At 41.7% G+C, this 27,718-nt stretch overlaps 2 protein-coding genes across 4 annotated transcripts in view; one reads left to right on the top strand and one right to left on the bottom strand.

Moving 5' to 3' along the window:
- necap1 (NECAP endocytosis associated 1) overlaps positions 1 to 4,011 on the top strand; it is a 24,983-nt gene extending 20,972 nt beyond the window's left edge. Inside the window, exons 7-8 of one of the 3 annotated variants that reach the window (XM_061957371.1) lie at positions 895 to 1,013; positions 3,856 to 4,011. In XM_061957371.1, the coding sequence (XP_061813355.1) occupies positions 895 to 1,007 (113 nt within the window). In that variant the 3' untranslated portion in view covers positions 1,008 to 1,013; positions 3,856 to 4,011. Of the gene's footprint in view, positions 1 to 894 lie in introns of all 3 variants that reach the window. The other 2 variants (XM_072913062.1, XM_072913063.1) reach the window with 2 other exon arrangements.
- mfap5 (microfibril associated protein 5) lies at positions 4,010 to 18,336 on the bottom strand. Its single transcript, XM_061957394.2, has 7 exons — positions 18,201 to 18,336; positions 11,779 to 11,838; positions 11,685 to 11,708; positions 10,146 to 10,181; positions 9,928 to 10,015; positions 4,761 to 4,834; positions 4,010 to 4,686 (listed from the first exon to the last, which is right to left on the bottom strand). Exons 1-7 carry the CDS (start codon positions 18,319 to 18,321, stop codon positions 4,574 to 4,576), a joined length of 516 nt encoding a protein of 171 aa, XP_061813378.1. The 5' UTR covers positions 18,322 to 18,336; the 3' UTR covers positions 4,010 to 4,573.
- Between the last annotated feature and the right edge of the window lie 9,382 nt (positions 18,337 to 27,718).

Genomic DNA, 27,718 nt, shown 5'->3' on the forward strand with positions numbered 1-27,718 from the left:
ACAGTAGCCACACCATTACCACTAGTGATCATGGAAATGGTATCATGCCACCACAGCAACACCACTGCCTCAATGGGCAGCCCCACACTCTTCTGTAACACAAACAAGCCAATATCAAAGCCCTTCTTCATCTCTGTACCTCTGGAATATCATGTACCTATACTTCTTTTTAAACTGCTTTATGTTTGGACATTGCTTTAACTCCACATTCAAACCATTCCATAATTTCATTCCACAAATTGAAATACAAAAACTTTTAATTGTCGTTCTATAACGAAGCATTTTGAAATTTAAATTCCCCCTTAAATTATAACCCCCCCTCTCGTGTGCTGAACAATTTTTGAATGCTTCCTGGGAGTTTATTTATTTGGGCTTTATACATTATTTGTGCAGTTTGATACAAAATAATATCATTAAATTTCAACATTTTTGACTGTAAGAATAGTGAGTGAGTATGGTCCAGATATCCAACCTTGTTGTTGATGCGTACAGCTCTTTTCTGAAGTATAGTTATTGACTTGAATGAGCTTTTATAATTATACTTCCACACAGTAGGTTAAGTATGGTAAGACTAATGAACAGTAAAGAATGTGGAGTGATTTGTTATCCAGAACCTGCTTTATTTATTACTGAGATGCTTCTTGACAGCTTAGATTGTACATGTTTTATATGCGATTTCCAGTTAATTTGACATAATAAGGACGTAATATGGACCTAATAATGATATGATATGGACATAATAAGGACATCATATGGATATAGTACAACATAACAAACACTATAGAAATGATTCCAGAGATTAGAAAGTGTAGGTTTGAGTGACATCTGGGTTACTATGGTAACCATATTAGTTTGTAGCTTCACGATAATAAATATGAATGTCATCTTCACCAGCAGGTTGTCTGCTGGATCTGGACTCCAGTAACTCCAACTCTGTGACATCATCAAACCCTCTTGCAGTCACCACCAGCTCAGACCTGTGGGGACACTTTGACCCCCCCAACTGAACCAAGGTTCTCTCTCTCTCTCTCTCTCTCTCTCTCTCTCTCTCTCTCTCTCTCTTTCTTTCTTGCGCTTCCTGCACTCTCTCTTTCTCTATCTCTCTCTCTTTTTGTTCTTCCTGCACTCTCTCTTTCTCTTTCTCTCCCGCTCTTCCTGCTCTCGCTCTCTCTTTTTCGCTCTTCCTGCTCTCGCCCTCTCAAGCTTCCTGCTCTCTCTTTTTTCTCATTTATCTCTTGCGTTTCCTGCTCTCTCTCTCTCTCTCTCTCTCTCTCTCTCTCTCTCTCTTTTCTTGTACTCTTGCTCTTCCTGCTCTCTTTTCTTATGCGCTCTAGCTTTCTTTCTTGCTCTCTAAGGTACTCTTTTTTTTTTTTTTTTCCCCTCATGCTCTATTTTCATGCTCTTTCCTTTGTTGCTCTATTTTTTTCTTACTCTCTTTTCACTCTTTCTCTCTCTCTTCCCTTTTGTTCTTTTTTGACTTTTTTCTTTGGCTCTCTCTTGCACTCTTCTCGTGCCCTCTTTTTTCACTCTCTTTTCTTGTGCTCTCTTACACGCTCTCTTCTCTCTTTTCTTTCTCCCTCCTGAGTAACATTATGCAGCACTTTGGCGAGGTTGCTTTCTCCCCATCGAGGGGTCCCTACCGCTCCCTGCCGCGCAGGGTACAGAAAGCCCCTCCCCCCAGTTGTAGTTGTAACGATCAACAATAACAACAATAATGATAATAATAATAATAATATTAATTCCACCTGCTGAGTCACATTTAGAATTTAGTCTTGCGTCCCTCCATCTAACTGTGAACACGATGTAGAAACGTTATGAAGGGCAATGCAGTGAACAATGAATGCATTTTCTGTACAGAGAATATTTATTTGAAATATGTACATATATATACATATATATATACATACATATATTTATGTGTCGTAGCCTCATTTTCTTTGTCCGTTTGGCAGTAAGTTTCATTTCATGACCCGTCTCTAGCACCCTCTAGTGGTGTGTCGGTGCACAGCAGTAATAGTGCCACACGTAACCGTTGTACAAACCCCGTTTCCATATGAGTTGGGAAATTGTGTTATATGTAAATATAAACGGAATACAATGATTTGCAAATCCTTTTCAACCCATATTCAATTGAATGCACTACAAAGACAACATATTTGATGTTCAAACTCATAAACTTTATTTTTTTTTTGCAAATAATAATTAACTTAGAATTTCATGGCTGCAACATGTGCCACAGTAGTTGGGAAAGGGCATGTTCACCACTGTGTTACATGGCCTTTCCTTTTAACAATACTCAGTAAAGGTTTGGGAACTGAGGAGACACATTTTTTAAGCTTCTCAGCTTAAGTTGTTCAACAGTCCGGGGGTCTCCGTTGTGCTATTTTAGGCTTCATAATGCGCCACACATTTTCATTTGGAGACAGGTCTGGACTACAGGCAGGCCAGTCTAGTACCCGCACTCTTTTACTACGAAGCCACGTTGATGTAACACATGGCTTGGCATTGTCTTGCTGAAATAAGCAGGGGCGTCCATGGTAACGTTGCTTGGATGGCAACATATGTTGCTCCAAAACCTGTATGTACCTTTCAGCATTAAGGGCGCCTTCACAGATGTGTAAGTTACCCATGTCTTGGGCACTAATACACCCCCATACCATCACACATGCTGGCTTTTCAACTTTGCGCCTATAACAATCCGGATGGTTCTTTTCCTCTTTGGTCCGGAGGACACGACGTCCACAGTTTCCAAAAACAATTTGAAATGTGGACTCGTCAGACCACAGAACACTTTTCCACTTTGTATCAGTCCATCTTAGATGAGCTCAGGCCCAGCGAAGCCGACGGCGTTTCTGGGTGTTGTTGATAAACTGTTTTCGCCTTGCATAGGAGAGTTTTAACTTGCACTTACAGATGTAGCGACCAACTGTAGTTACTGACAGTGGGTTTCTGTAGTGTTCCTGAGCCCATGTGGTGATATCCTTTACACACTGATGTCGCTTGTTGATGCAGTACAGCCTGAGGGATCGAAGGTCACGGGCTTAGCTGCTTACGTGCAGTGATTTCTCCAGATTCTCTGAACCCTTTGATGATATTACGGAGCGTAGATGGTGAAATCCCTAAATTCCTTGCAATAACTGGTTGAGAGAGGTTTTTCTTAAACTGTTCAACAACTTGCTCACGCATTTGTTGACAAAGTGGTGACCCTCGCCCCATCCTTGTTTGTGAATGACTGAGCATTTCATGGAATCTACTTTTATACCCAATCATGGCACCCACCTGTTCCCAATTAGCCTGTACACCTGTGGGATGTTCCAAATAAGTGTTTGATGAGCATTCCTCAACTTTATCGGTATTTATTGCCACCTTTCCCAACTTCTTTGTCACGTGTTGCTGGCATCAAATTCTAAAGTTAATGATTATTTGCACAAAAAAAATGTATCAGTTTCACATTCACATTCAACTGAATATGGGTTGAAAAGGATTTGCAAATCATTGTATTCCGTTTATATTTACATCTAACACAATTTCCCAACTCATATGGAAACGGGGTTAGTAAGTGAGGAAGCAGATGATTGGAGGTTTATCTTAACGAGGACAAATTTAGAGGCAGGCCGCTAAGCCCGGCTTAGTAACTTGACCTCTGTCCCACTTAGTGACGATGTCATCGTCTTTCATCCCGAAGGATGTGTTTTATTAGTTCGCCATTAGTAGAACCAATGTCAATGTTGTAACTGACCACTTCTGAAGTCCGGGTTGGAACGTGAGTTTTGTCGGGACCAAGCTTGTATTTTTAAGACGCTTGCTTTTTTTTTTTTTTGTGTTGTTGTCGTGATTATTGTCGTTTACATGCAGATGGATTATGCTGAGTCGCTTGTTTTTGTGAGGGGAAGTGCAATGAAGAAGATCATTCTAACCCTGACCAAGTCTTTTACCCCCCCTAACGTGATCTCTTGTCCACAATGTGCGTATGGAAATATGCAAACATATAAATATGTCACCACAAACAAACCGCCATTGTCTTTTATTTCTCCACAGATACGTAAAAGTCTGTTTCGGAGTGAATATCATGAGAATACATCGTGACGTTACGACAGGAATTATGACGTCATCTACGATATGGTTATGACATCATCTACGGTGTGATTATGACATGGTATAGATCCGGGGTGTCCTAACTTTTTCCACTGACAAGCGCACAGTCAAAAATCAAAGCATGCAGGGACCAATACAAAATATAATTTGTTTTAACCTGTAGGGCTAAGCTTTTATTCTAGATGTATGACCTGATCCACAGTAGGTTTTGCCTCACTCCTGTGAGAATCCTGCGAGTGGTTGAAGCGTGAAGGAGTGGGGGTTGCTTACATTATGCGGGACTAGCTGCAGTGTGCTCAAACCACCACCAGGTGGCATCGCTGAGCAGATTGTTGGGGCTTATCGTGGATGAAAGTCAATATCGGTGCGTTCTTAAAGCGAGGGACGTAATCCAGACGCGGCGTGGATGATTTATGACACTTCTAAAGTTAGCCCACAGGTGTCCAATGTTGGACTTTTGGGCCCCGGGACACAACGTTCAGGCCTGACTGGCCCAGGTCTTAAGGTTGCCGCGGCGATGGCGACAGCGCTTCCCGCCGGGTGACCTCTGGACGCGTCTAGGCCAGCCGGATAACTCCCTGCAGATCTCCGCTGTGGGGCGGGGGGAGAAGAGAAGGGTTATTGCAAATGGCCGCCGGCGAGGGAAAAGGTGCCGGGGGGCTCGCCTCGGACGTCCTCGTCGTGCCGACACACGGTCCTGGAGCAGATCTCCTTGTTGATCACGTAGACCCGGGGCAGGCTGCGGCACAAACAACCAAGAAAAAACTCCTGAAGTGAAAACGGTTCACTGTGGGGCTGGTCCGCAACTTTACAGAAAAAAGTCAAACAAAACAACCTTTAAAAAAATAAATAATAAAATAAAATAAATATTTATATATTTTGTGACGCTACTACACAAGTGTGAAGATTGATGTAATAAGTCTGATAAAAACAGAAAATAATAATGAATTAATAATACATAAATAATTAATATGTAATGATATAAACAATATCTATATGTAATAATACCTCATAATGAATTAATACATAAATAATTAATATGTAATGTATAAATATCTATATGTAATAATACCTCATAATTAATTAATAGTACATAAATAATTAATATGTAATGGTATAAAGTGTAATAATACCTCATAATGAATTTGAACATACATAAACAGTAATATGTGATAATATAAATAATACCTAGGTAATAATACCTCATAATAATGAATTAATAATACGTAACAATATAAACAATACTTATGTAATAATACATCATAATAATAAATTAATAAAACACAAATATGTGGTGATATAAACAATACCTATGTAATATCTCATAATAAATTAATAATACGTAACGATATAAACAATACTTATGTAATAATACATCATAATAATGAATTAATAATACACAAATATGTGATATAAGCAATACCTGTGCAATATCTCATAATGAATTAATAATACGTAACGATATAAACAATACTTATGTAAAAATACCTGATAATGAATTAATAATACATAAATTACAAATGTGATATTATAAACAATACCTATGTAATATAATACCTCATAATAATGAATTAAAAATGTAACGATATAAATAAACAATACGTATGTAATAATACATCATAATAATGAATTAATGATACACAAATATGTGATATAAACAATACCTATGTAATATCACATAATAATGAATTAATTACACATAAATATGTGACAATATACACAATACCTATGTCATAATACCTGATAATGAATTAATAATACATCCATCGATCCTTCCATTTTCTACCGCTTATTCCCTTCGCGGTTGCGGGGGGCGCTGGAGCCTATCTCAGCTACAATACATAAATAACTAATGTGATATAAACAATACCTATGTAATACCTCATAATAATGAATACAAAATGTCTCAATATAAACAATATGTATGTAATAATACATCATAATAATGAATTAATAATACACAAATATGTGATATATACAATACCTATGTAATATATCATAATGAATTAATTACACATAAATAATTAATATGTAATGACATAAACAATACCTATGTAATAATATCTAATAATGAATTAATAATACATGAATGATTAATATGTGATATAAAAAATACCTAAAAATGAATTAATACACAAATAAATAGTATTATGTAGTGTTATAAACAATACCTATGTAATAATACCTCATAATTAATTAATTACACAATTAATATGTATTGATATAAACAATACCTATGTAATAATATCTCATAATGAATTAATAACACTATATAATTAAGATGTGATGATATAAGAAATACCTACAAATTAATTAATAATACATAAATAGTATTATGTAGAGTTATAAACAATACCTATCTAATAATACCTCATAATAATGAATTAAAAATGTCACGATATAAACAATACGTATGTAATAATACATCATAATTAATTAATAATACACAAATATGTGATGATATAAACAATACCTATGTAATATCTCATAATAATGAATTAATTACACATAAATAATTAATATGTAATGATATAAACAATACCTATGTAATATCTAATAATGGATTAATGATACATAAATAATTAAGACGTGATGATATAAGAAATGCCTAAAAATGAATGAATACATAAATAGTATTATGTAGTGTTCTAAAATATATACCTATGTAATACCTCATAATAATGAATTAAAAATGTCATGATATAAACAATATGTATGTAACAATACATCATAAAAATGAATTAATAATACACAAATATGTGATGATATAAACAATAACTATGTAATAATACCTCATAATGAGGAATAATAATACATAAATAGTATTATGTAGTGTTATAAACAATACCTATGTAATAATACCTCATAATGAGGAATAATACATAAATAATTATATGTAGTGTTATAAACAATACCTATGTAATAAATAGTCATATGTAGTGTTATAAACAATACCTATGTAATAATACATTACAATAATGAATGAATAGTACATAAATAGTAAAACGTAGTGTTATAAACAGTACCTATGTAATAATACCTCACAATAATGAATGAATAGTACATAAATAGTCATATGGAGTGTTATAAACAGTACCTATGTAATAATACCTCACAATAATGAATGAATAGTACATAAATAGTCATATGGAGTGTTATAAACAATACTTGTGAAACACCACATGATGGCAGTATTGTCTCCAGATCCTTTCAAGTGTCCTCATTGGGGGAGTTTTCAGACTTGTTCCGTTTATTTACAATTCTTAACTTCTTTTTACACTTGTATGAACATGCATGTGATATTGTTACAATTTGTAAAGGTCAGTCATCTTGAAAATTATATATTTTATTTGTATTTGACCTTGTTTTTATACTTCAAGCGTTACTCAGAGCTACTTGATATATGTCTGCCTCCTTAGAGGGGAAGCAGCTGTGCTTAACTTCTTGTTGCACTTGTAAGGATGTGGAAAAAGTAGTGAGTGCAATGAAAATAAAGATCTATTCCAATAAATAAATAAATGAAATTCAAAACAATAGTGCAATAAAAATAAAGTTATATTCCATTCCAAAGAAATAAAATAAATATAATGAGAATAAAGTTCTATTGACAACAAAGGTATGGAAATATGGCACAGGTGGATTTTATGTGACTTGGTACCCGCTAGTTCTGAATGAACTGCCTATAAAATACTGCATTTGGTCCCATCTCTGATCACAACATACCATAGCAGTCCCCAAGTAGAGGGATCATATGCCCCCCAGTGGCTGTGAACAGTACAGACGTAATGACTCATGATTTATAATCTACTTCACCATGTCAAACACAAGACTCAGGGGTCAGATTTAAAGTGGCCCAACACATCATTTAATGTGGTCAGCGAGGTCATGTACACTGGTCCTCCACATCATTTAATGGGGTTGGCCACGTCATTTAAATTTGCTTACATCGTCATTCAATGTGGTCCGCCACATCAATAAGGTGACCTGCCACATCATTAAAGTGGCCTTTTACACATCATTAAATTGACATTTAACATCAAATTGGCCTGCCACATTATTTAATGTGTTCAGCCAAATCTTTAAAGTGGCCTGCCATATCATTATAATCTGCCAAATCATTTATTTGTGGTCTGGCACATCATGAAAGGGGCCTGCCATATCATTAAAACCTAGGCAAATCATTTATTGTGGTCAGCCACATCATTAAATTGGCCCTTCACATCATTAATTTGGCCCTTCACATCATTAAAATGGCCTGCCAATATATTTAATGTGGTCCGCCATATCATTAAAGCCTGCCACTTTATTTAACGTGGTCACCCACATCATTAATGTGGCCTGCCACATTATTTAATGTGTTCCGCCAATCTTTAAAGTGGCCTGCCATATCATTAGAACCTGCCACGTCATTAAGGTGGACTGCCATACCATTAAAACCTGCCACATCATTAAAGTGGCCTGCCATACCATTAAAACCTGCCACATCATTAAAGTGGCCTGCCACATCATTAAAGTGTGCTGCCACATCATTAAAGTGTGCTGCCACATCATTAAAGTGTGCTGCCACATCATTAAATTGGCCTACCACATCATTAAAATGTCCTGCCATACCATTAAAACCTGCCACTTCATTAAAGTGTGCTGCCACATCATTAAAGTGTGCTGCCACATCATTAAAGTGGCCTGCCACATCATTAATGTGGCCTGCCACGTCATTAAAGTGGCCTGCCATACCATTAAAACCTGCCACATCATTAAACTGGACTGCCATACCATTGAAGTGTTCTGCCACATCATTAAAGTGTGCTGCCACATCATTAAAGTGTGCTGCCACATCATTAAAGTGTGCTGCCATGTCATTAAAGTGGACTGCCATACCATTAAAACCTGCCACATCATTAAAGTGGCCTGCCATATGATTAAAACCTGCCACATCAATAAAGTGTGCTGCCACATCATTAAAGTGTGCTGCCACATCATTAAAGTGTGCTGCCACATCATTAAAGTGGCCTGCCATACCATTAAAGTGTGCTGCCACGTCATTAAAGTGTGCTGCCACGTCATTAAAGTGTGCTGCCACATCATTAAAGTGTGCTGCCACATCATTAAAGTGTGCTGCCACATCATTAAAGTGGCCTGCCATACCATTAAAGTGTGCTGCCACGTCATTAAAGTGTGCTGCCACGTCATTAAAGTGTGCTGCCACGTCATTAAAGTGTGCTGCCACATCATTAAAGTGTGCTGCCAAGTCATTAAAGTGTGCTGCCACGTCATTAAAGTATGCTGCCACATCATTAAAGTGTGCTGCCACATCATTAAAGTATGCTGCCAAGTCATTAAAGTGTGCTGCCACGTCATTAAAGTGTGCTGCCACATCATTAAAGTGTGCTGCCAAGTCATTAAAGTGTGCTGCCACGTCATTAAAGTATGCTGCCACGTCATTAAAGTATGCTGCCACATCATTAAAGTGTGCTGCCACATCATTAAAGTGTGCTGCCAAGTCATTAAAGTGTGCTGCCACATCATTAAAGTATGCTGCCACATCATTAAAGTGTGCTGCCACATCATTTCACTTCCTCCGACACATCATTCAAGCGGCCCTCTCAGGGCGGCCATAATTGCGAAGTGGCCCTCAATAAAAAGGAGTGACACCCAAAATCTAAAAAGAAATAAAAAGGTTTCATTCACAAATGTGCATGGACTGATGGATTCATTGGAACTATGACGCCCTCCAGTGGCAAACTTAGGAATTGCGTGATTATGTTGTCATTTTCCTTAGCTGGGTGGTGTGAACATGAAGGAGTGAATTGTCATGAATATTCATGACCTCACCTGTAGAGGCACAGCCCCCCCATGCACCTCTTGATGGGCCGATGCACCGAGTACATCCTGGTGCAAGGATACATCTCCTCCCTGCAGTCTGCACACACACACACACACGCACACACACACATTCATGCCACATGAGAAGGACCACACACACACACACACACACACACACATTCGTGCCACATGAGAAGGACCACGGCACGCAGTGTTGGTCTACCTACCGGCTGGCAGGTTTCCAGCAGGAGGCGGAGTGATCTCTGCAGACACACAAGGTAAACATAGAACATGAAGACTAGAAGTTTAGAAGCAACATAGAACATAGCTAGATATTTAGAAGCAACATAGAAGATGAAGACTAGAAGTTTAGAAGCAACATAGTACATGATGACTAGAAGTTTAGAAGCAACATAGACAATGATTACTTGAAGTTTAGAAGCAACATAGAACATGAAGACTAGTTTAGAAGCAACATAGAACATGAAGACTAGAAGTTTAGAAGCAACATTGACCATGAAGACTAGAAGTTTAGAATCAACATAGTACATGATGACTAGAAGTTTAGAAGCAACATAGTCCATGAAGACTAGAAGTTTAGAAGCAACATAGTACATGATGACTAGATGTTTAGAAGCAACATAGAACATGAAAACTAGAAGTTTAGAGGCAACATTGAACATGATGACTAGAAGTTTAGAAGCAACATAGACCATGAAAACTAGAAGTTTAGAGGCAACATTGAACATGATGACTAGAAGTTTAGAAGCAACCTAGTAAATGATGACTAGAAGTTTAGAGGCAACAGAAAACATCATGACTAGAAGTTTAGAAGCAACATAGTACATAAGAAGTTTAAAGCAACATAGGACATAAAGACTAGGACTTTAGAAGCAACATAGACCATGATGACTAGATATTTAGAAGCAACAAAGAACATGAAGTCCAGAAATTTAGAAGCAACATAGAACATGATGACTAGAAGTTTACAAGCAACATAGAACGTAGGACATTAGAGGTTTAAAGCAACATAGGAAATGATGACTAGAAGTTTAGAAGCAACATAGAACATAATGAATAGAAGTTTAGAAACAACATAGACTATTAGAAGTTTAGATAGAACATAAACAATAGAATTTTATAGCAACATAGAAAATTGGAAGTTTAGATTGAACGTAGACAAATTAGAATTTTAAAGCAACGTAGTACATTAGAAGTTTAAACTAAAGCAACATAGTCCATTAGAAGTTTAGATAGACATAGTACATTAGAATTTTAAAGCAACGTAGAACATTAGAGGTTTAGATAGAACATAGGACATCATAATTTTAAAGGAACATAGGTCATTAGAAGTTTAAAGCAACATAGACCATTAGAAGTTTAGAAGAAACTTAGAACATAGAACATTAGAAGTTTAATAGAACATAGAGCAGTAGAAGTTTAAAGCCACATAGGACATTAGAAGTTTAGAAGAAACTTAGAACATAGGGCAATAGAAGTTTAAAGCCACTTAGTACATTAGAAGTTTTGAAGAAACATAGAACATAGACAGGAGTTTAATAGAACACAGTGCAATAGAAGTTTAAAGCCACATAGAACATTAGAAGTTTAGAAGAAACATAGAACATTAGAAGTTTTAATACAACATAGAACATTAGAAGTTTAGAAGAAACATAGAACATTAGAAGTTTAATAGAACATTAGAAGTTTAATAGAACATAGACAATTAGAAGTTATGCGTGGGGGCAGAAGAAGGAACTTGTTACCGCTGTCCTGAGTCTGGACTCCAGCTGTGGAAGCAGAAGAAAACAAAGTGGGTGAGTGGAACATAATTGATTGTGTGCTGTTTGGCAGCGTTACCATGGAGACCACAGAGCAGGAGGACGACTGGAAAGATTCCCATGACTTCTTCTTCACTGACTGCAAGACATGTTGCAACACTCCATTTTATATGTTATATATGTATATATATGTTATATATTAATAAAATGTATATAGAAGGTAAAATAAGTTTTTTTTAAAAAGGTTAAAAAAAATAGTAAAGAAAGGATAACAGAAGATGAATAAAAGGTTAAAAAAAAGTATATAAAAGTTAAAATACAGTAAATAAAAGGTAAAAAAAAAAAAAAAAAGAAGGTACAAGAAAGTAAATGAAGCTTAATAAAAGGTTAAAAAAGGTAAAGAGATGGTAAATAAAGGGTCAAATACAGCCAATACAAGGGGAAATGGAAGGTAAATAAATGGTGAAGGTTAAACATTTAAAAAAGAAAAGTCAAGAGAAGGTAAAAGGTTAATTTAATAAAAGGCAACATACGGTAAATACGAAGTAAAATAGAAGGTAATTGAAAGTTAATAGAAGTCAAAATAAGGTAGATATCAAGTAAATAAAAGGTAAACTATGGTAAATACTTCACTTCCTGTCTTGGTGCTCTTGTTTTGTCGGTATTTCCTGTGCCCCCAACATGACAGAATGATCCAGCCAACAAGTGAACCTGTGGAGACTTCTACTGACTAACTTTTTGCCTTGATCGGCACATACAGGTAAAAGCCAGTAAATTAGAATATTTTGAAAAACTTGATTTATTTCAGTAATTGCATTCAAAAGGTGTAACTTGTACATTATATTTATTCATTGCACACAGACTGATGCATTCAAATGTTTATTTCATTTAATTTTGATGATTTGAAGTGGCAACAAATGAAAATCCAAAATTCCGTGTGTCACAAAATTAGAATATTACCTAAGGCTAATACAAAAAAGGGATTTTTAGAAATGTTGGCCAACTGAAAAGTATGAAAATGAAAAATATGAGCATGTACAATACTCAATACTTGGTTGGAGCTCCTTTTGCCTCAATTACTGCGTTAATGCGGCGTGGCATGGAGTCGATGAGTTTCTGGCACTGCTCAGGTGTTATGAGAGCCCAGGTTGCTCTGATAGTGGCCTTCAACTCTTCTGCGTTTTTGGGTCTGGCATTCTGCATCTTCCTTTTCACAATACCCCACAGATTTTCTATGGGACTAAGGTCAGGGGAGTTGGCGGGCCAATTTAGAACAGAAATACCATGGTCCGTAAACCAGGCACGGGTAGATTTTGCGCTGTGTGCAGGCGCCAAGTCCTGTTGGAACTTGAAATCTCCATCTCCATAGAGCAGGTCAGCAGCAGGAAGCATGAAGTGCTCTAAAACTTGCTGGTAGACGGCTGCGTTGACCCTGGATCTCAGGAAACAGAGTGGACCGACACCAGCAGATGACATGGCACCCCAAACCATCACTGATGGTGGAAACTTTACACTAGACTTCAGGCAACGTGGATCCTGTGCCTCTCCTGTCTTCCTCCAGACTCTGGGACCTCGATTTCCAAAGGAAATGCAAAATTTGCATGGTTGGGTGATGGTTTGGGGTGCCATGTCATCTGCTGGTGTCGGTCCACTCTGTTTCCTGAGATCCAGGGTCAACGCAGCCGTCTACCAGCAAGTTTTAGAGCACTTCATGCTTCCTGCTGCTGACCTGCTCTATGGAGATGGAGATTTCAAGTTCCAACAGGACTTGGCGCCTGCACACAGCGCAAAATCTACCCGTGCCTGGTTTACGGACCATGGTATTTCTGTTCTAAATTGGCCCGCCAACTCCCCTGACCTTAGCCCCATAGAAAATCTGTGGGGTATTGTGAAAAGGAAGATGCAGAATGCCAGACCCAAAAACGCAGAAGAGTTGAAGGCCACTATCAGAGCAACCTGGGCTCTCATAACACCTGAGCAGTGCCAGAAACTCATCGACTCCATGCCACGCCGCATTAACGCAGTAATTGAGGCAAAAGGAGCTCCAACCAAGTATTGAGTATTGTACATGCTCATATTTTTCATTTTCATACTTTTCAGTTGGCCAACATTTCTAAAAATCCCTTTTTTGTATTAGCCTTAAGTAATATTCTAATTTTGTGACACACGGAATTTTGGATTTTCATTTGTTGCCACTTCAAATAATCAAAATTAAATGAAATAAACATTTGAATGCATCAGTCTGTGTGCAATGAATAAATATAATGTACAAGTTACACCTTTTGAATGCAATTACTGAAATAAATCAAGTTTTTCAAAATATTCTAATTTACTGGCTTTTACCTGTATGTTCTCCAACTTCTCCTCAGGTTCCTCGCCAAGCTTTTTCCCACCCATCCCTGCCATCTGATGACCTCTTTGGGGACGTCTGGGATCCGTACCTTGAGGGGGAGCTATGAGCAACTGTGGAGGCAGAGCTACTTCCTGCTCCAGTGATGTAGTCCACAAAACTGCTACCATGCCTCCCAGCTAGTATGACCTTATGTGGGACCTCTCTACTATTACTCACTCCTGCTTCGGTGAGGTCGTCCATGATGCCGCCCCCGTTCCGTCCTGTCCTGGCGAACTGCCACCTGTCTATCGTCACCTGATTTTCCTCCTGTGTTGTTGCCACCTCTCTCTCTCCCGGCGGGGTCGTCGCCGGCTCTTCCTCCCCTTATGTCATTGGAGCTTCTTCCAACGAGAGTGGCCAGCACTCAACCACCACGCTGCTGGCCACCTAAGCACCCGTGCAGCGGTCGACCTCTAAGCCGTCCCTCCAAAGAGTGGCCCCTGCGCCCAACCTCCACACAGGCAGCAAAGATGCCAACCCAACGCTCGCCTTTCCTCGTCAGCAGCAGAGACACGCACACTAATTGCAGGAGTCCACTGCGCCAAGAGCAGAAAGACCCAAGACCTTGGCGTGGACCTCTGCTGATGCTGGGGCATTCATCCTGCTCTGCTCATTCTCCTCTCCACTAACTGCCGGTGGTCCAGCTGGCTCTTCCCCGCTGGCTGCAAGGACACATGGCCTGTACTGGCCATTTGTGGCAGTTGGACGAACCTCCGCCAGTCTTCCCTCCACCCGGCCTTGAAGTTGGAGCTTTTCTGTTTCACCTGGAACTGCCTTATAGCGTCTGGAATCCGTGATGTGAGAGGAACGTTCTGTCATGATGCCACATGACAGTTTGGACTATGTTTGTTATTTTCCTGTGTGTAGAATTACTTCCAGTCCTGGTGCTCTTGTTTTGTCTATTTCCTGTGCCCCCAACATGACAGAATGATCCAGCCAACAAGTGACCCTGTGGGAACTTCTACCGACAAACTTTTTGCCTTGATCGGCACATGGATACGTTCTCCAACTTCTCCTCAAGTTCCTCTCCAAGCTTTTTCACACCCATCCCTGCCATCTGTTGACCTCTTTGGGGACGTCTGGGATCCGTACCTTGAGGGGGAGCTATGAGCAACTGTGGAGACAGAGCTACTTCCTGCTCCAGTGATGTGGTACCATGCCTCCCTGCTTGGATGACCTCATGTCGGACCTCTCTATTATTACTCACTAGTGCTTCGGTGAGGTCGTCCACGATGCCGCCCCCGTTCCGTTCTGTCCTGGCGAACGACCACCTGTCTATCCCCCAGCGGGGTCGTCGTCTGATTTTCCTCCTGCGTTGTTGCCACCTCTCTCTCTCTCTCTCTCTCCCGGTGGGGTCGTCGCCAATACTTCATCCCCTTATGTCATCCCAGCTTCTTCCGACGAGAGCCGCCTGCACTCAACCACTACACTGGCCACCTAAGCACCCGTACAGCGGTCGACCTCTAAGCCGTTCCTCCAAAGAGTGGCCCCTGCGCCCAACCTCCACACAGGCAGCAAAGATGCACACCCAACGCTCGCCTTTCCTCGTCAGCAGCAGAGACACACTAATTGCAGGAGTCCACTGCGCCAAGAGCAGAAAGACCCGAGAACTTGGTGTGGACGTCTGCTGACTGCCGGTGGTCCAGCTAGCTTTTCCCCGCTGGCTGCAAGGACACATGGCCTGTACTGGCCATTTGTGGCAGTTGGACGACCCTCTGCCAGTCCTCCCTCCCCCCGGCCTTAAAATTGGACCTTCTCTGTTTCATCTGGAACTGCCTTATAGAGTCTGGAGTCCGTTATGTGAGAGGAACGTTCTGTCATGATGCCACATGACAATTTGGACTATTTGTTATTTTCCTGTGTTCAGAACCACTGCCTGCCCTGGTGCTCTTGTTTTGTCAGAATTTCCTGTTTGGTCTCTGTGTTTTGAAGTCTCTGTTCCTTGTCCTTCCAGCCCACCTGTTCCTCATGGTTAATTAGTTCCTTTTAGTACCACCTGGTTCCTTCTTTCAGTTCTGGGTCATCGTACTTTGTAGTCTGTTTAGTGTGCTTGTGTTCTGTTTAACTTTGGTCCTGCATATCTTCCGGTGCACTTCCCAGCTGCACTATAGCTCGTGTTTAGTCATTAGACATACTTTTGCTGTCATCTGCATCTTGGGGTCACAACGCTCACCAGAACGGGACAGGAACAACTGAATGGACATCCTCCAAGTCGGCTGACTCCATCATTTCAACAAAAGGACATGTTCGCCAACTCCTTCTTCACTCACTTCCTTGCCGGTCTTAAAAACAAGGTTGAGTTTTACGCTTAACAAAGCTCCTTTGACACACTCGGATTCCACAATCACCCATGCTTTGGTTTTGACGATTCCAAGGAGCTACTGTATGTGCCACTCAATCAGTGGTTTGTCTGTTTCTGTCAGCTCTGACTCACCGTCTTGTGGTATGTCTGCTGAAATAGTAGTGTGTACTTACTTCTTGTTGGTACACTTCAATAAGCACATTTTATACACAGCAGTGTGTACTTACTTCCTGTTGGTACACTTCAATAAGTAAATTTTGTACACTGTAGTGTGTACTTACTTTCTGTTGGTACACTTAAGGAAGTATATTTTGTACACTGTAGTGTGTACTTACTTCCTGTTGGTACACTTCAGTAAGGATACTTTATACACTGTAGTGTGTACTTACTTTCTGTTGGTACACTTAAGGAAGTATATTTTGTACACTGTAGTGTGTACTTACTTCCTGTTGGTACACTTAAGTAAGTATACTTTGTACACTGTAGTGTGTACTTACTTCCTGTTGGTACACTTCAGTAAGTACACTTTGTACACTGTAGTGTGTACTTACTTTATGTTGGTACACTTTGGTAAGTATACTTTATACACTGTAGTATGTACTTACTTCCTGTTGGTACACTTCAATAGTATATTTTGTACACTGTAGTGTGTACTTATTTCCTGTTGGTACACTAAAATAGTATATTTTGTACTCTGTAGTGTGTACTTACTTCCTGTTGGTACACTTAAGTAAGTATACTTTGTACACTGTAGTGTGTACTTACTTCCTGTTGGTACACTTTAGTAAGTATATTTATTTCCTGTTGGTACACTACAATAGTATATTTTGTACTCTGTAGTGTGTACTTACTTCCTGTTGGTACACTTAAGTAAGTATACTTTGTACACTGTAGTGTGTACTTACTTCCTGTTGGTACACTTCAATAGTATATTTTGTACACTGTAGTGTGTACTTACTTCCTGTTGGTACACTTCAATAGTATATTTTGTACACTAGTGTGTACTTACTTCCTGTTGGTACACATAGGGAAGTATATTTTGTCCACTGTAGTGTGTACTTACTTCCTGTTGGTACCCTTAAGTAAGTATACTTTGTAAACTGTAGTATGTACTTACTTCCTGTTGTTACACATCAATAAGCATACTTTGTACACTGTAGCGTGTACTTACTTCCTGTTGGTACACTTCAGTAAGTATACTTTTTACACTGTAATGTGTACTTACTTCCTGTTGGTACACTTTAGTAAGTATACTTTGTACACTGTAGTGTGTACTTACTTCCTGATGGTACACTTCAGTAAGTATATTTTTTACACTGTAGTGTGTACTTACTTCCTGTTGGTACACTTAAGTAAGTATACTTATTTCCTGTTGGTACACTACATTAGTATATTTTTTACACTTTAGTGTGTACTTACTTCCTGTTGGTACATTTCAATAGTATATTTTGTACACTGTAGTGTGTAATTGCTTCCTGTTGGTACACTTCAGTAAGTATACTTTGTACACTGTAGTGTGTACTTACATCCTGTTGGTACACTTCAATTAGTATACTTTAGTCCAACTTGTGAGTTCTCTCGGAAGAATGTGTTGTTGTTGTTGTTGTTGTTGTTTGCTAATGTGACCAATCCCCACCCTTCTTTCCTTTCTCACATTCTTCTGCACGTTTCTTCTTCTACCACACCTTGTGTCTGACATGATGGTACGTCAACATGCTACATGAATGTTTGCCAAACGTCGAGTCACTAAGCAAGAATCCTAAACAAAGTTTGGTCAAAATCATGCAGAAAAGAAAAGGATACTCACAAGTCTGCTGTTTGTCCAACCTGACAATCTTTTGTCTTCTTGTTTTTTTCTCTTTCTCTTTCTCTCCTCCTCCCTCCTCCCTTTTTATTACAGCCATTCTTTCATTTGGATCCTGCCCCATTCTGCAACGATTACTCGATATCACCATACCTTCCATGCTGATTCTAGCAGTTTACTTCTTCTAAACATCGCCACATTCAAACACACTAGTAGATACCATGAGTCATGGAAAGTAAGTGATGATACTGTAAGTGCTTGCATGTAAAGTCTGTGATATCATGTGCGATACACGCAGTCCTGCAGCGTGTTTACTTGTGTGTGATATCATGTGCGACACAAGCAGTCCTGCAGCGTGTTTACATGTGTGTGTGATAACATGTGCGATGCAAGCAGTCATGCAGCGTGTTTGCTTGTGTGATAACATGTGCGATACAAGCAGTCCTGCAGTGTTTACTTGTTGTAATATCATGTGCGATACAAGCAGTCCTGTGGCGTGTTTACTTGTGTGTGATATCATGTGCGATACAAGCAGTCATGTGGCGTGTTTACTTGTGTGTGATATCATGTGCGATACAAGCAGTCTCGCAGTGTGTTTACATGTGTGTGTGATAACATGTGCGATACAAGCAGTCATGCAGCGTGTTTGCTTGTGTGATAACATGTGCGATACAAGCAGTCCTGCAGTGTGTTTACATGTGTGTGTGATATCATGTGTGATACAAGCAGTCCTGCAGTGTTTACTTGTCGTGATATCATGTGCGATACAAGCAGTCCTGCAGTGCTCACTTGTGTGTGATATCATGTGCGATACAAGCAGTCATGTGGCGTGTTTACTTGTGTGTGATATCATGTGCGATACAAGCAGGCTCGCAGTGTGTTTACATGTGTGTTTGATAACATGTGCGATACACGCAGTCCTGCAGCGTGTTTACTTGTGTGATACATGCACTCCTGCAGTGTGTTTACATGTGTGTGTGATAACATGTGCGATACAAGCAGTCCTGCAGCGTGTTTACTTGTGTGATACATGGACTCCTGCAGTGTGTTTACATACAGTATGTCTGTGATATCATGTGCGATACAAGCAGTCCTGTAGTGTGTTTACTTGTGTGTGATATTATGTGCAATACAAGCAATCCTGTGGCGTGTTTACTTGTGTGTGATATCATGTGCGATACAAGTAGTCATGTGGCGTGTTTACTTGTGTGATATCATGTGCAATACAAGCATTTCTGCAACACATGTACTTGTGTGTGATATCATGGGCGATACAAGCATTCCTGTCACGTCTTTATTTTTGTGTGGTATCATGTCTGATACAATCTGTCCTGCAGCGTGTTTACTTCTGTGTGATATCATGTGCGATACAAGCAGTCCTGCATAGTGTTTACTTGTGTCTGATATCATGTGTGATACAAGCAGTCCTGTGACGTTTTTACTTGTGTGTGTGATATCATGTGCAATATAAGCAATCCTGCAGTGTGTTTACTTGTGTGTGATATCATGTGCGATACAAGCAGTCCTGCAGTGTGTTTACATGTATGTGTGTGATATCATGTGTGATACACGCAGTCCTGCAGTGTATTTACTTGTGTGTAATATCATGTGCAATAGAAGCAGTCCTGCGGCGTGTTCACTTGTGTGTGATATCATGTGTGATACAATCTGTCCTGCCACGTGTTTACTTCTGTGTGATATCATGTGCGATACAAGCAGTCCTGTGGCGTGTGTACTTGTGTGTGATATCATGTGTGATACAAGCAGTCCTGCAGTGTGTTTACTTGTGTGTGTGATATCATGTGCGATACAAGCAGTCCTGTGGCGTGTTTACTTGTGTGTGTGATATCATGTGCGATACAAGCAGTCCTGCAGTGTGTACTTGTATGTGATATTTTGTGTGATACAAGCAGTCCTGCGGCATGTTTACTTGTGTGTGATATCATGTGTGATTCAAGCAGTCCTGCAGTGTGTTTACATGTGTGTGATATCATGTGTGATACAATCTGTCCTGCCACGTGTTTACTTCTGTGTGATATAATGTTTGACACAAGCAATCCTGCAGTGTGTTTACTTCTGTGTGATATGATGTGCGATACAAGCAGTCCTACAGTGTGTTTACATGTGTGTGTGATATCATGTGCGATACAAGCAGTCCTGCAGTGTTTTCACTTGTGTGTGATATGTGCGATACAAGCAGTCCTGCAGTGTGTTTACTTGTGTGTGATATCATGTGCGACACAAGCAGGTCTGCAGTGTATTTACATGTGTGTGTGATATCATGTGTGATACAATCTGTCCTACCACGTGTTTACTTCTGTGTGATATAATGTTCGATACAAGCAGTCCTGCAGTGTGTTTACTTCAGTGTGATATCATGTGCGATACAAGCAGTCCTGCAGTGTGTTTACATGCGTGTGTGATATCATGCGCGATACAAGCAGCCATCGTAGTTGGTGCAGGGTGATCATGGCCTCAATACTCCTGCAGTTGGTTTTTGAGAGTATTTCAGAATGAGGTACACGATCACGCCATGTGATCCCCAGGATGCGCTGAAGGCAGCGTATGTGGAACTGCTCAGGGCCTTGATGTGACGGCTGTAGGTTACCCAGGCTTTACAGCTGTAGAGGAGGGTAGTGAGGCAGATAGCTTGATAGACAGAGACCTTTGTGAGGAGATAGAGGTTCTTGTTTTTGAAGACCCGACGCCTGCTTGATCCTGTTCTGGACCTCACTATCAACAGTGTTGTCATTAGAAAGAATGCTCCCCAGGTAGGATGGGACGATTGCTATTTGTTCTCCAGAAACAGTGAAGACAGGTGATGTAGACGGCTTGTTGGAGCCCCACTGGCAGACTACTTCCGTCTGGCTGGTGTTGACGGTCAGTCCCATCCTGCTGTACGCTCTCACCGCAGCAGCAAGAACAGACTGGAGGTCTTGTGGGCTGTGAGATACAAGAACACAGTCATCTGCGTACTGCATCTCAACAGTTCTCTCCCTCTGCAGTTTGGTGGTAGCCTGAAGCCTCCTGATATTAAAGAGGTTGCCATCTCGACGAAAGTCCACTGTCACACCGCTGCTGTCCTCAATCTCCTTGTGGAGAAGCTTGGTAACATAGCAATAAGATGTTGAAAAGCACTGGTGCTAGTACACACCCCTGCCTTAGTCCGTATGTACAGGGAAGGGGGCTCACTCTTGACCTCCTATGGTCACTCGAGCAGTCATTCCATCATAAAACTGACGGAGGATGTTAACGAACTTAATGGGACAGCCAAACTTGAGGAGGACTTCCCATAGAAGTTCTCTCTGAACAGTGTCGAAGGCTTTGGAGAGGTCGACAAAGGCCATGAATAGGTCCTGATGTTGTTCCCTGCATTTTTCCTGCAGCTGTCTAGCCGTGAAAATCATGTCCACTGTGCTCCTACTCTTTCTAAACCCGCACTGTGATTCAGGCAGTATCAACTCGGTGATGTTATTAATCAGCCTCTGGAGCATCACTATTGCCAGAGCTTTACCGGCAACAGCAAGAAGTGAAATGCCCCTACTGTTGCTAAAGACAGCCATGTCATCCATGTTCTTGTAGATAGTGACAACATTGGCGTCTCTCCATTGTTGTGGGACGTTCTCTTCAGCCCAGACCTTTGCGATGTACCGGTGCAATGCTCTTGTGCAGAAGTATCCTCCTTGCTTCAGTAGTTCAGCCGGGATGTTGTCATTCCCGGGGGATTTGTTGTTTTTGAGGGAGCGGGTAGCTGATCGGACCCCCAGGAAGGTTGGGGGCTCGTCCAGATTGTGCATGACAGGAAGTGTAGGCAGTTCATCCAGAACAGTGGGGTCTGCATCAGATTCCTGATTCAACAGGGTGCTAAAGTGTTCCGCCCATCTCAGCAGCATGCTAGGTTGGTCCTTCAAGGTTGACAGGCCGTCTGCTGTTTTCAGGGGAGTGATGCAGCGGTTTGTTGGGCCGTAGGTCTTCTTGACAGCATAGTAAAAGTTGTGCATGTCATTTTTATTGGCAAAGGTTTGGATTTCATCTGCCTTTTTTCTCCACCCTCATTCTGCATCCTCCTAACAGCCCTTTGCACTTCTCCTCGAGCTCTCTGCCATTTCAGCCTGGCGCTACTGGATGAAGGGTTCTCTAGGGTTGCCCTGTGTGCTTTGTGCATATCCTTCAACAGGACATGGATGGTGTCCGAGTTTTCATCAAACCAGTCTTGGTGGTTCTTGCTCTTGAAGCCGATTGTTTGGGCTGCTGCCTCATAGAGAACCGAGCTGATAGAGTTCCAGTTCTGGTCAATAGAGTTCTCAGAAGAGTTCAAGGAAGACTCCACCTCCCCAAGTTTCTAGCCAGGAAGCGGCGAAAGTAATTTCTTAGATCAGGGTTTTCCAGGCGGGCGCAGTCTAGCTTCTTCCTTTTGGGTCCTCGCCGTCTCGAGGGGGGCACACTTGCATGTGGACATTGGCCATAATCAAATGATGATCTGTCCAGCACTCTGCACCTCTCATGGCACGGGTGATGAGGACGTCTTTGATGTCACTACGCCTCACTATGATATACAAACGTAATCTATCAGGTGCCAATGTTTAGAACGGGGGTGCATCCATGAAGTCTTATATTTAGCCTTCTGCTGGAAGATGGTTTTGGTTATGGTCAGGTTATGCTCTGAGCAGAGGGTAACCTGACCAACTCCATGTCTGCCAAGTACTCCACTCCATATCTTGCTGTTCTGTCCCACTCGGGCATTAAAATCTCTAAGCAAGAAAATCTTGTCATTCTTGGGGATCCGGCAGAGAGCCTCATCAAGTGACTGGTAGAAGGAATCCTTGACCTCACTCTCAGATGGCAGGGTCGGTGCATAAGCACTGAGAAATGTGGCGTAGCGATTCCTGGCCAGGGGGATACGGAGGGTTATTAGTCTCTTACTAATGCCGACAGGTGTTTCAGTGAGTCTTGGCAGCAGTGTGTTTTTGATGGCCAGTCCTACACCATGCAGATGTTGTCCTCCTGAGGGGTAGCCTTTCCAGAAGAATGTGTAGCCCATACCTTCCTCAGTTAGAGAGCCTTCATCCAGGATCCTGGTCTCACTCAGGGCTGCATTGTCAATGTTGTAGCGATTCAGCTCTGCAGCAACCATGGCAGTTCTCTTGTGAGGTCTGTCAGATCTGCCGTACGAGTCCAGGAGAGTCCTTACATTCCATGTTGCCAGTTTCAAGTTGCATGATTTTCTATTCTTATTTTTATTTCGACCGCAGGTATATGGAATGGCCCGATAGGTGCGGTATCCTATCCAGGCGAGATTGATCTTTTCTCGGCCCGTCCTCAATTGAGGTGCGCAGTGCCGTCCCTAAATAAGGCTGCTCAAACGCACAGGGGTCTGCCGAAAACAGCTTCCACTCAACCGAGCTGTTAGCGACCTACACCCTGTGCTGCTGCCGTGCAGGGTTCTATCTAAGAGCTTCCAGTCCATTCAAACCTGCTCCCGTCACCAGAAACCCCATCGCCGTCAGACTTCAACCAGAAGTAAGTTTGTAAGTCCAGGTACTGTTCACAATGGTCAGAAGTGGGTACTTGCGCAAGGAGATATTTAAGTGCCAAAGGAGGTGCGCTTTCTCCAGTAGCACTATCTTCACCACAATGAGGTAAACCCGGTGGCGTGGGTGAGCCCATGACAACCAGCACCCCATCATGACTGCAGGAGGTTGCTTTCAAGGCTCGCCTATTGCGCACCGCCAGCACATTACTTTTCTCTCAAGGTGTGCTCCCTTAGCCTTTGCCTAAATAAGCTGACAAACTAGGCAATGGGGCTATTTACCCATAGTTGGGGCAGGGTCGACGGGCGTCAGGGCGTGTTCCACACAATGGTGGGCCTGTACGCCACGTCTCTGGGGCCCACTGCTGCTCCGAGATCCCCTTCAGTTTAGCTCGGGGTCTGCAAAGACCCTTATCCGTGTGTGGCCACGAGGAGCCACTGAAGGAGTCTTGGTGGTGGAGAGGCTTTGTACCAGCAGGAGGAGACTTACGCACTCGGCTCCTCTTTTCACCCCCCGAGGGGGGCTAGCTGGCGGCGGTAGCTGTAAGCAGAGAGTAGCAAGCTGAAGGCAACATGCAACATGCACTATCTACAGACATCTCTCTACTTCTACTGCACTAGACGCATCACACACACCCTGTGCAAACATGCACACACATGGTGTGGAAATACACACCATTCCCTTGACAAATCGGGGCTACACGAGGGGTCAAGGGTGTGTGTGTGGGGGGGGGGGGGCCTAACAAGGTCAGCAGTCAGACGTTGATTACAGTTTGACGGATGAGACGAAAGGAAAGAAGGACGATACATCCGGGCCTCACGTCAAGCCGTCACCCAAAAACCAAAGATGACCAGAGACTGGGGTGGGCGGGGCTTAAGTCTGCAAACATGCCTGACAGTAAACGCAGGATAAACTCCTGGCTGCCTCATTACAAGGATGCCTTTTGATTTGCGGCATGCAGGACGCCTCCGAACCCTTAGGGGACTTTTTCAGGCGCTGCGTTTCTGCGCCCTGCAGGGAAATGTTGCCGCCTTCCTGCCAGGGAAATGATCCAGCTGGACGTGGTCTAGGAGAAAGTGATCCTGCTGGTCATGGTCTAGTAGTAAGTGATCCTGCTGGATGTGGCAGCCAAACATGACAGAGAAAGTTTGGACTCTGAAGCGTAAATTTGACCTTTCGCACTGCAGAAAAACATTTCAGACATTTTGAAGACTTTTTATTTCCTTGAATCCGACTCTTATGTGACTTCTACTTCTGCACACACACTCTATGTACTGCCTCGCATGTTTTACTTTTTACGATGATGACGTTACTCACACGTTACACACGCGTTATACAGAGTCAATGCCTGTCACGACATGTTCTTTCCGTCGGTGAGTAACGCGTAACACACGCGTTTCTCACACGTTACACATACGTTATAGACTTGTTACACACTTGTTGCTCACGCGTTACTCAGGCGTTGTACACTTGTTACACACTTGTTGCTCATGCGCTACTTACGGGTTACGCCATTACTCAGGCGTTACACACTTGTTAGTGACGTGTTACTCACGCGTTACTCACATGTTACACCCACATCACTCACGCTTTACTAATGCATCACTCACATGTTACACCTACTCACATGTTACACACTTGTTGCTCACGCGCAACTCAGGCATTACTCGGGCGTTGCGCTGTTAATCAGGCGTTACACACTTGTTAGTCACGTGTTACTCACGCGTTACTCGGGCATTACTCGCACGTTTACTAATGCATCATGTTACTTACACCTTACTCACATGTTACACACTTGTTGCTCACGCGTTACTCAGGCGCTACACACTTGTTAGTCAGGTGTTACTCACGCACTACTCAGGCATTACTCACACATTACTCACGCGTTATCCCCACATCACTCACGCTTTACTTGTGTAACACTCACATGTTACCTCCACCTTACCCACATGTTACACACTTGTTACTCACGCGTTACTCATGCATTACTCACATGTTACTCACGCATTAAACACTTGTTACTCAGACATGACTAACGTGTTGCTCACGTGTTACTCAAGCATTACTCACACGTTACATACACGTTACTCATGATTTACTCAAGAATCACTCACATGTTACATACACTTTAGTCACATGTTACACACTTGTTACTCAGACATTACTCATGTGTTACTCACGCATTACACACTTGTTACTCACATGCTACTCACACGTTACACCCTTGTTCCTCAGGTGCTACTCACACGTTGCTCGTGTTCGTCACGTGTTACTCACTTGTTGCTCAGACATTACTAACATGTTGCTCATGCGTTACTCAGGCGTTACATGTTACATACACCTTACTCATGTTTTACCCCAGAATCACTCACATGTTACTTACGCCTTTCTCGCATGTTACACACTTGCTACTCACGCGTTACTCACGCATTACACACTTATCACTCACGTGCTGCACACGCGTTACCCAATTGTTACTCATGTGCTACTCACGTGTTACTCACGCGTTTTTCAGGCATTACTCACGCGTTACATACACGTTACTCATGCTTTACTCCAGAATCACTCACATGTCACTTACGCCTTACTCACATGTTACACACTTGTTACTCACGCGTTACTCAGGCATTGTTCACGTGTTGCTCACGCATTACACACTTGTCACTCACGCGCTACACACGCGTTACACAATTGCTACTCACGTGTTAGTTGCGCGTTAGTCACGTGTTACTCGGACCATACTCACGTGTTACTCACGCGTTTCCCAGGTATTACTCACACGTTACATACACGTTACTCATGCTTTACTCCAGAATCCCTCACATGTTACTTACGCCTTACTCACATGTTACACACTTGATACCAACGCATCACTCACGCTTTACTTAAGAATCACTCACATGTTACTCAAACGTCACTCATGCGTTACTCACGTGTTACTCCTATGTTACTCATGCGTTACTCACACGTTACGCACATGTTATTTACATGTTACTCACACTTTATTCAGACGTTACTTGTATGATACTCACATGTTACTCACACTCTATTTACATGTTACTCACACTTTATTCAGACGTTACTTGTATGATACTCCCATGTTAATCAGATGTTACTCATGTGTCACACACTTGTTACTCACACGTTACTCAGACATTGCTCAGGTGTTACTCACGCATTACACACTTGTTACTTACATGCTACTCACACGTTACACCCTTGTTCCTCAGGTGCTACTCACACGTTGCTCGTGTTAGTCACCTGTTACTCACACGTTGCTCAGACATTACTAACATGTTGCTCATGCGTTACTCAGGCATTACGTGTTGCATACACCTTACTCATGCTTTACTCCGGAATCACTCACATGTTACTTACGCCTTTCTCGCATGTTACACACTTGTTACTCACGCGTTACTCACGCATCACGCACTTATCACTCACGTGCTGCACACGCGTTACCCAATTGTTACTCACGTGCTACTCATGTGTTACTCAGACCATACTAACGTGTTACTCACGCGTTTTTCAGGCATTACTCACGCGTTACATACACGTTACTCATACTTTACTCCAGAATCACTCACATGTCACTTACGCCTTACTCACGTTACACACTTGTTACTCACGCGTTACTCAGGCGTTGTACACTTGTTACACACTTGTTGCTCATGCGCTACTTACGGGTTACGCCATTACTCAGGCGTTACACACTTGTTAGTGACGTGTTACTCACGCGTTACTCACACGTTACACCCACATCACTCACGCTTTACTAATGCATCACTCACATGTTACTTACACCTAATCACATGTTACACACTTGTTGCTCACGCGCTACTCAGGCATTACTCGGGCGTTGCGCTGTTAATCAGGCGTTACACACTTGTTAGTCACGCGTTACGCACGCGTTACTCAGGCATTACTCGCACGTTTACTAATGCATCATGTTACTTACATGTTACTCACATGTTACACACTTTTTGCTCA

Source organism: Nerophis lumbriciformis, linkage group LG04, assembly GCF_033978685.3.
Source record: "Nerophis lumbriciformis linkage group LG04, RoL_Nlum_v2.1, whole genome shotgun sequence".
Taxonomy (NCBI): Eukaryota; Metazoa; Chordata; class Actinopteri; order Syngnathiformes; family Syngnathidae; genus Nerophis; species Nerophis lumbriciformis.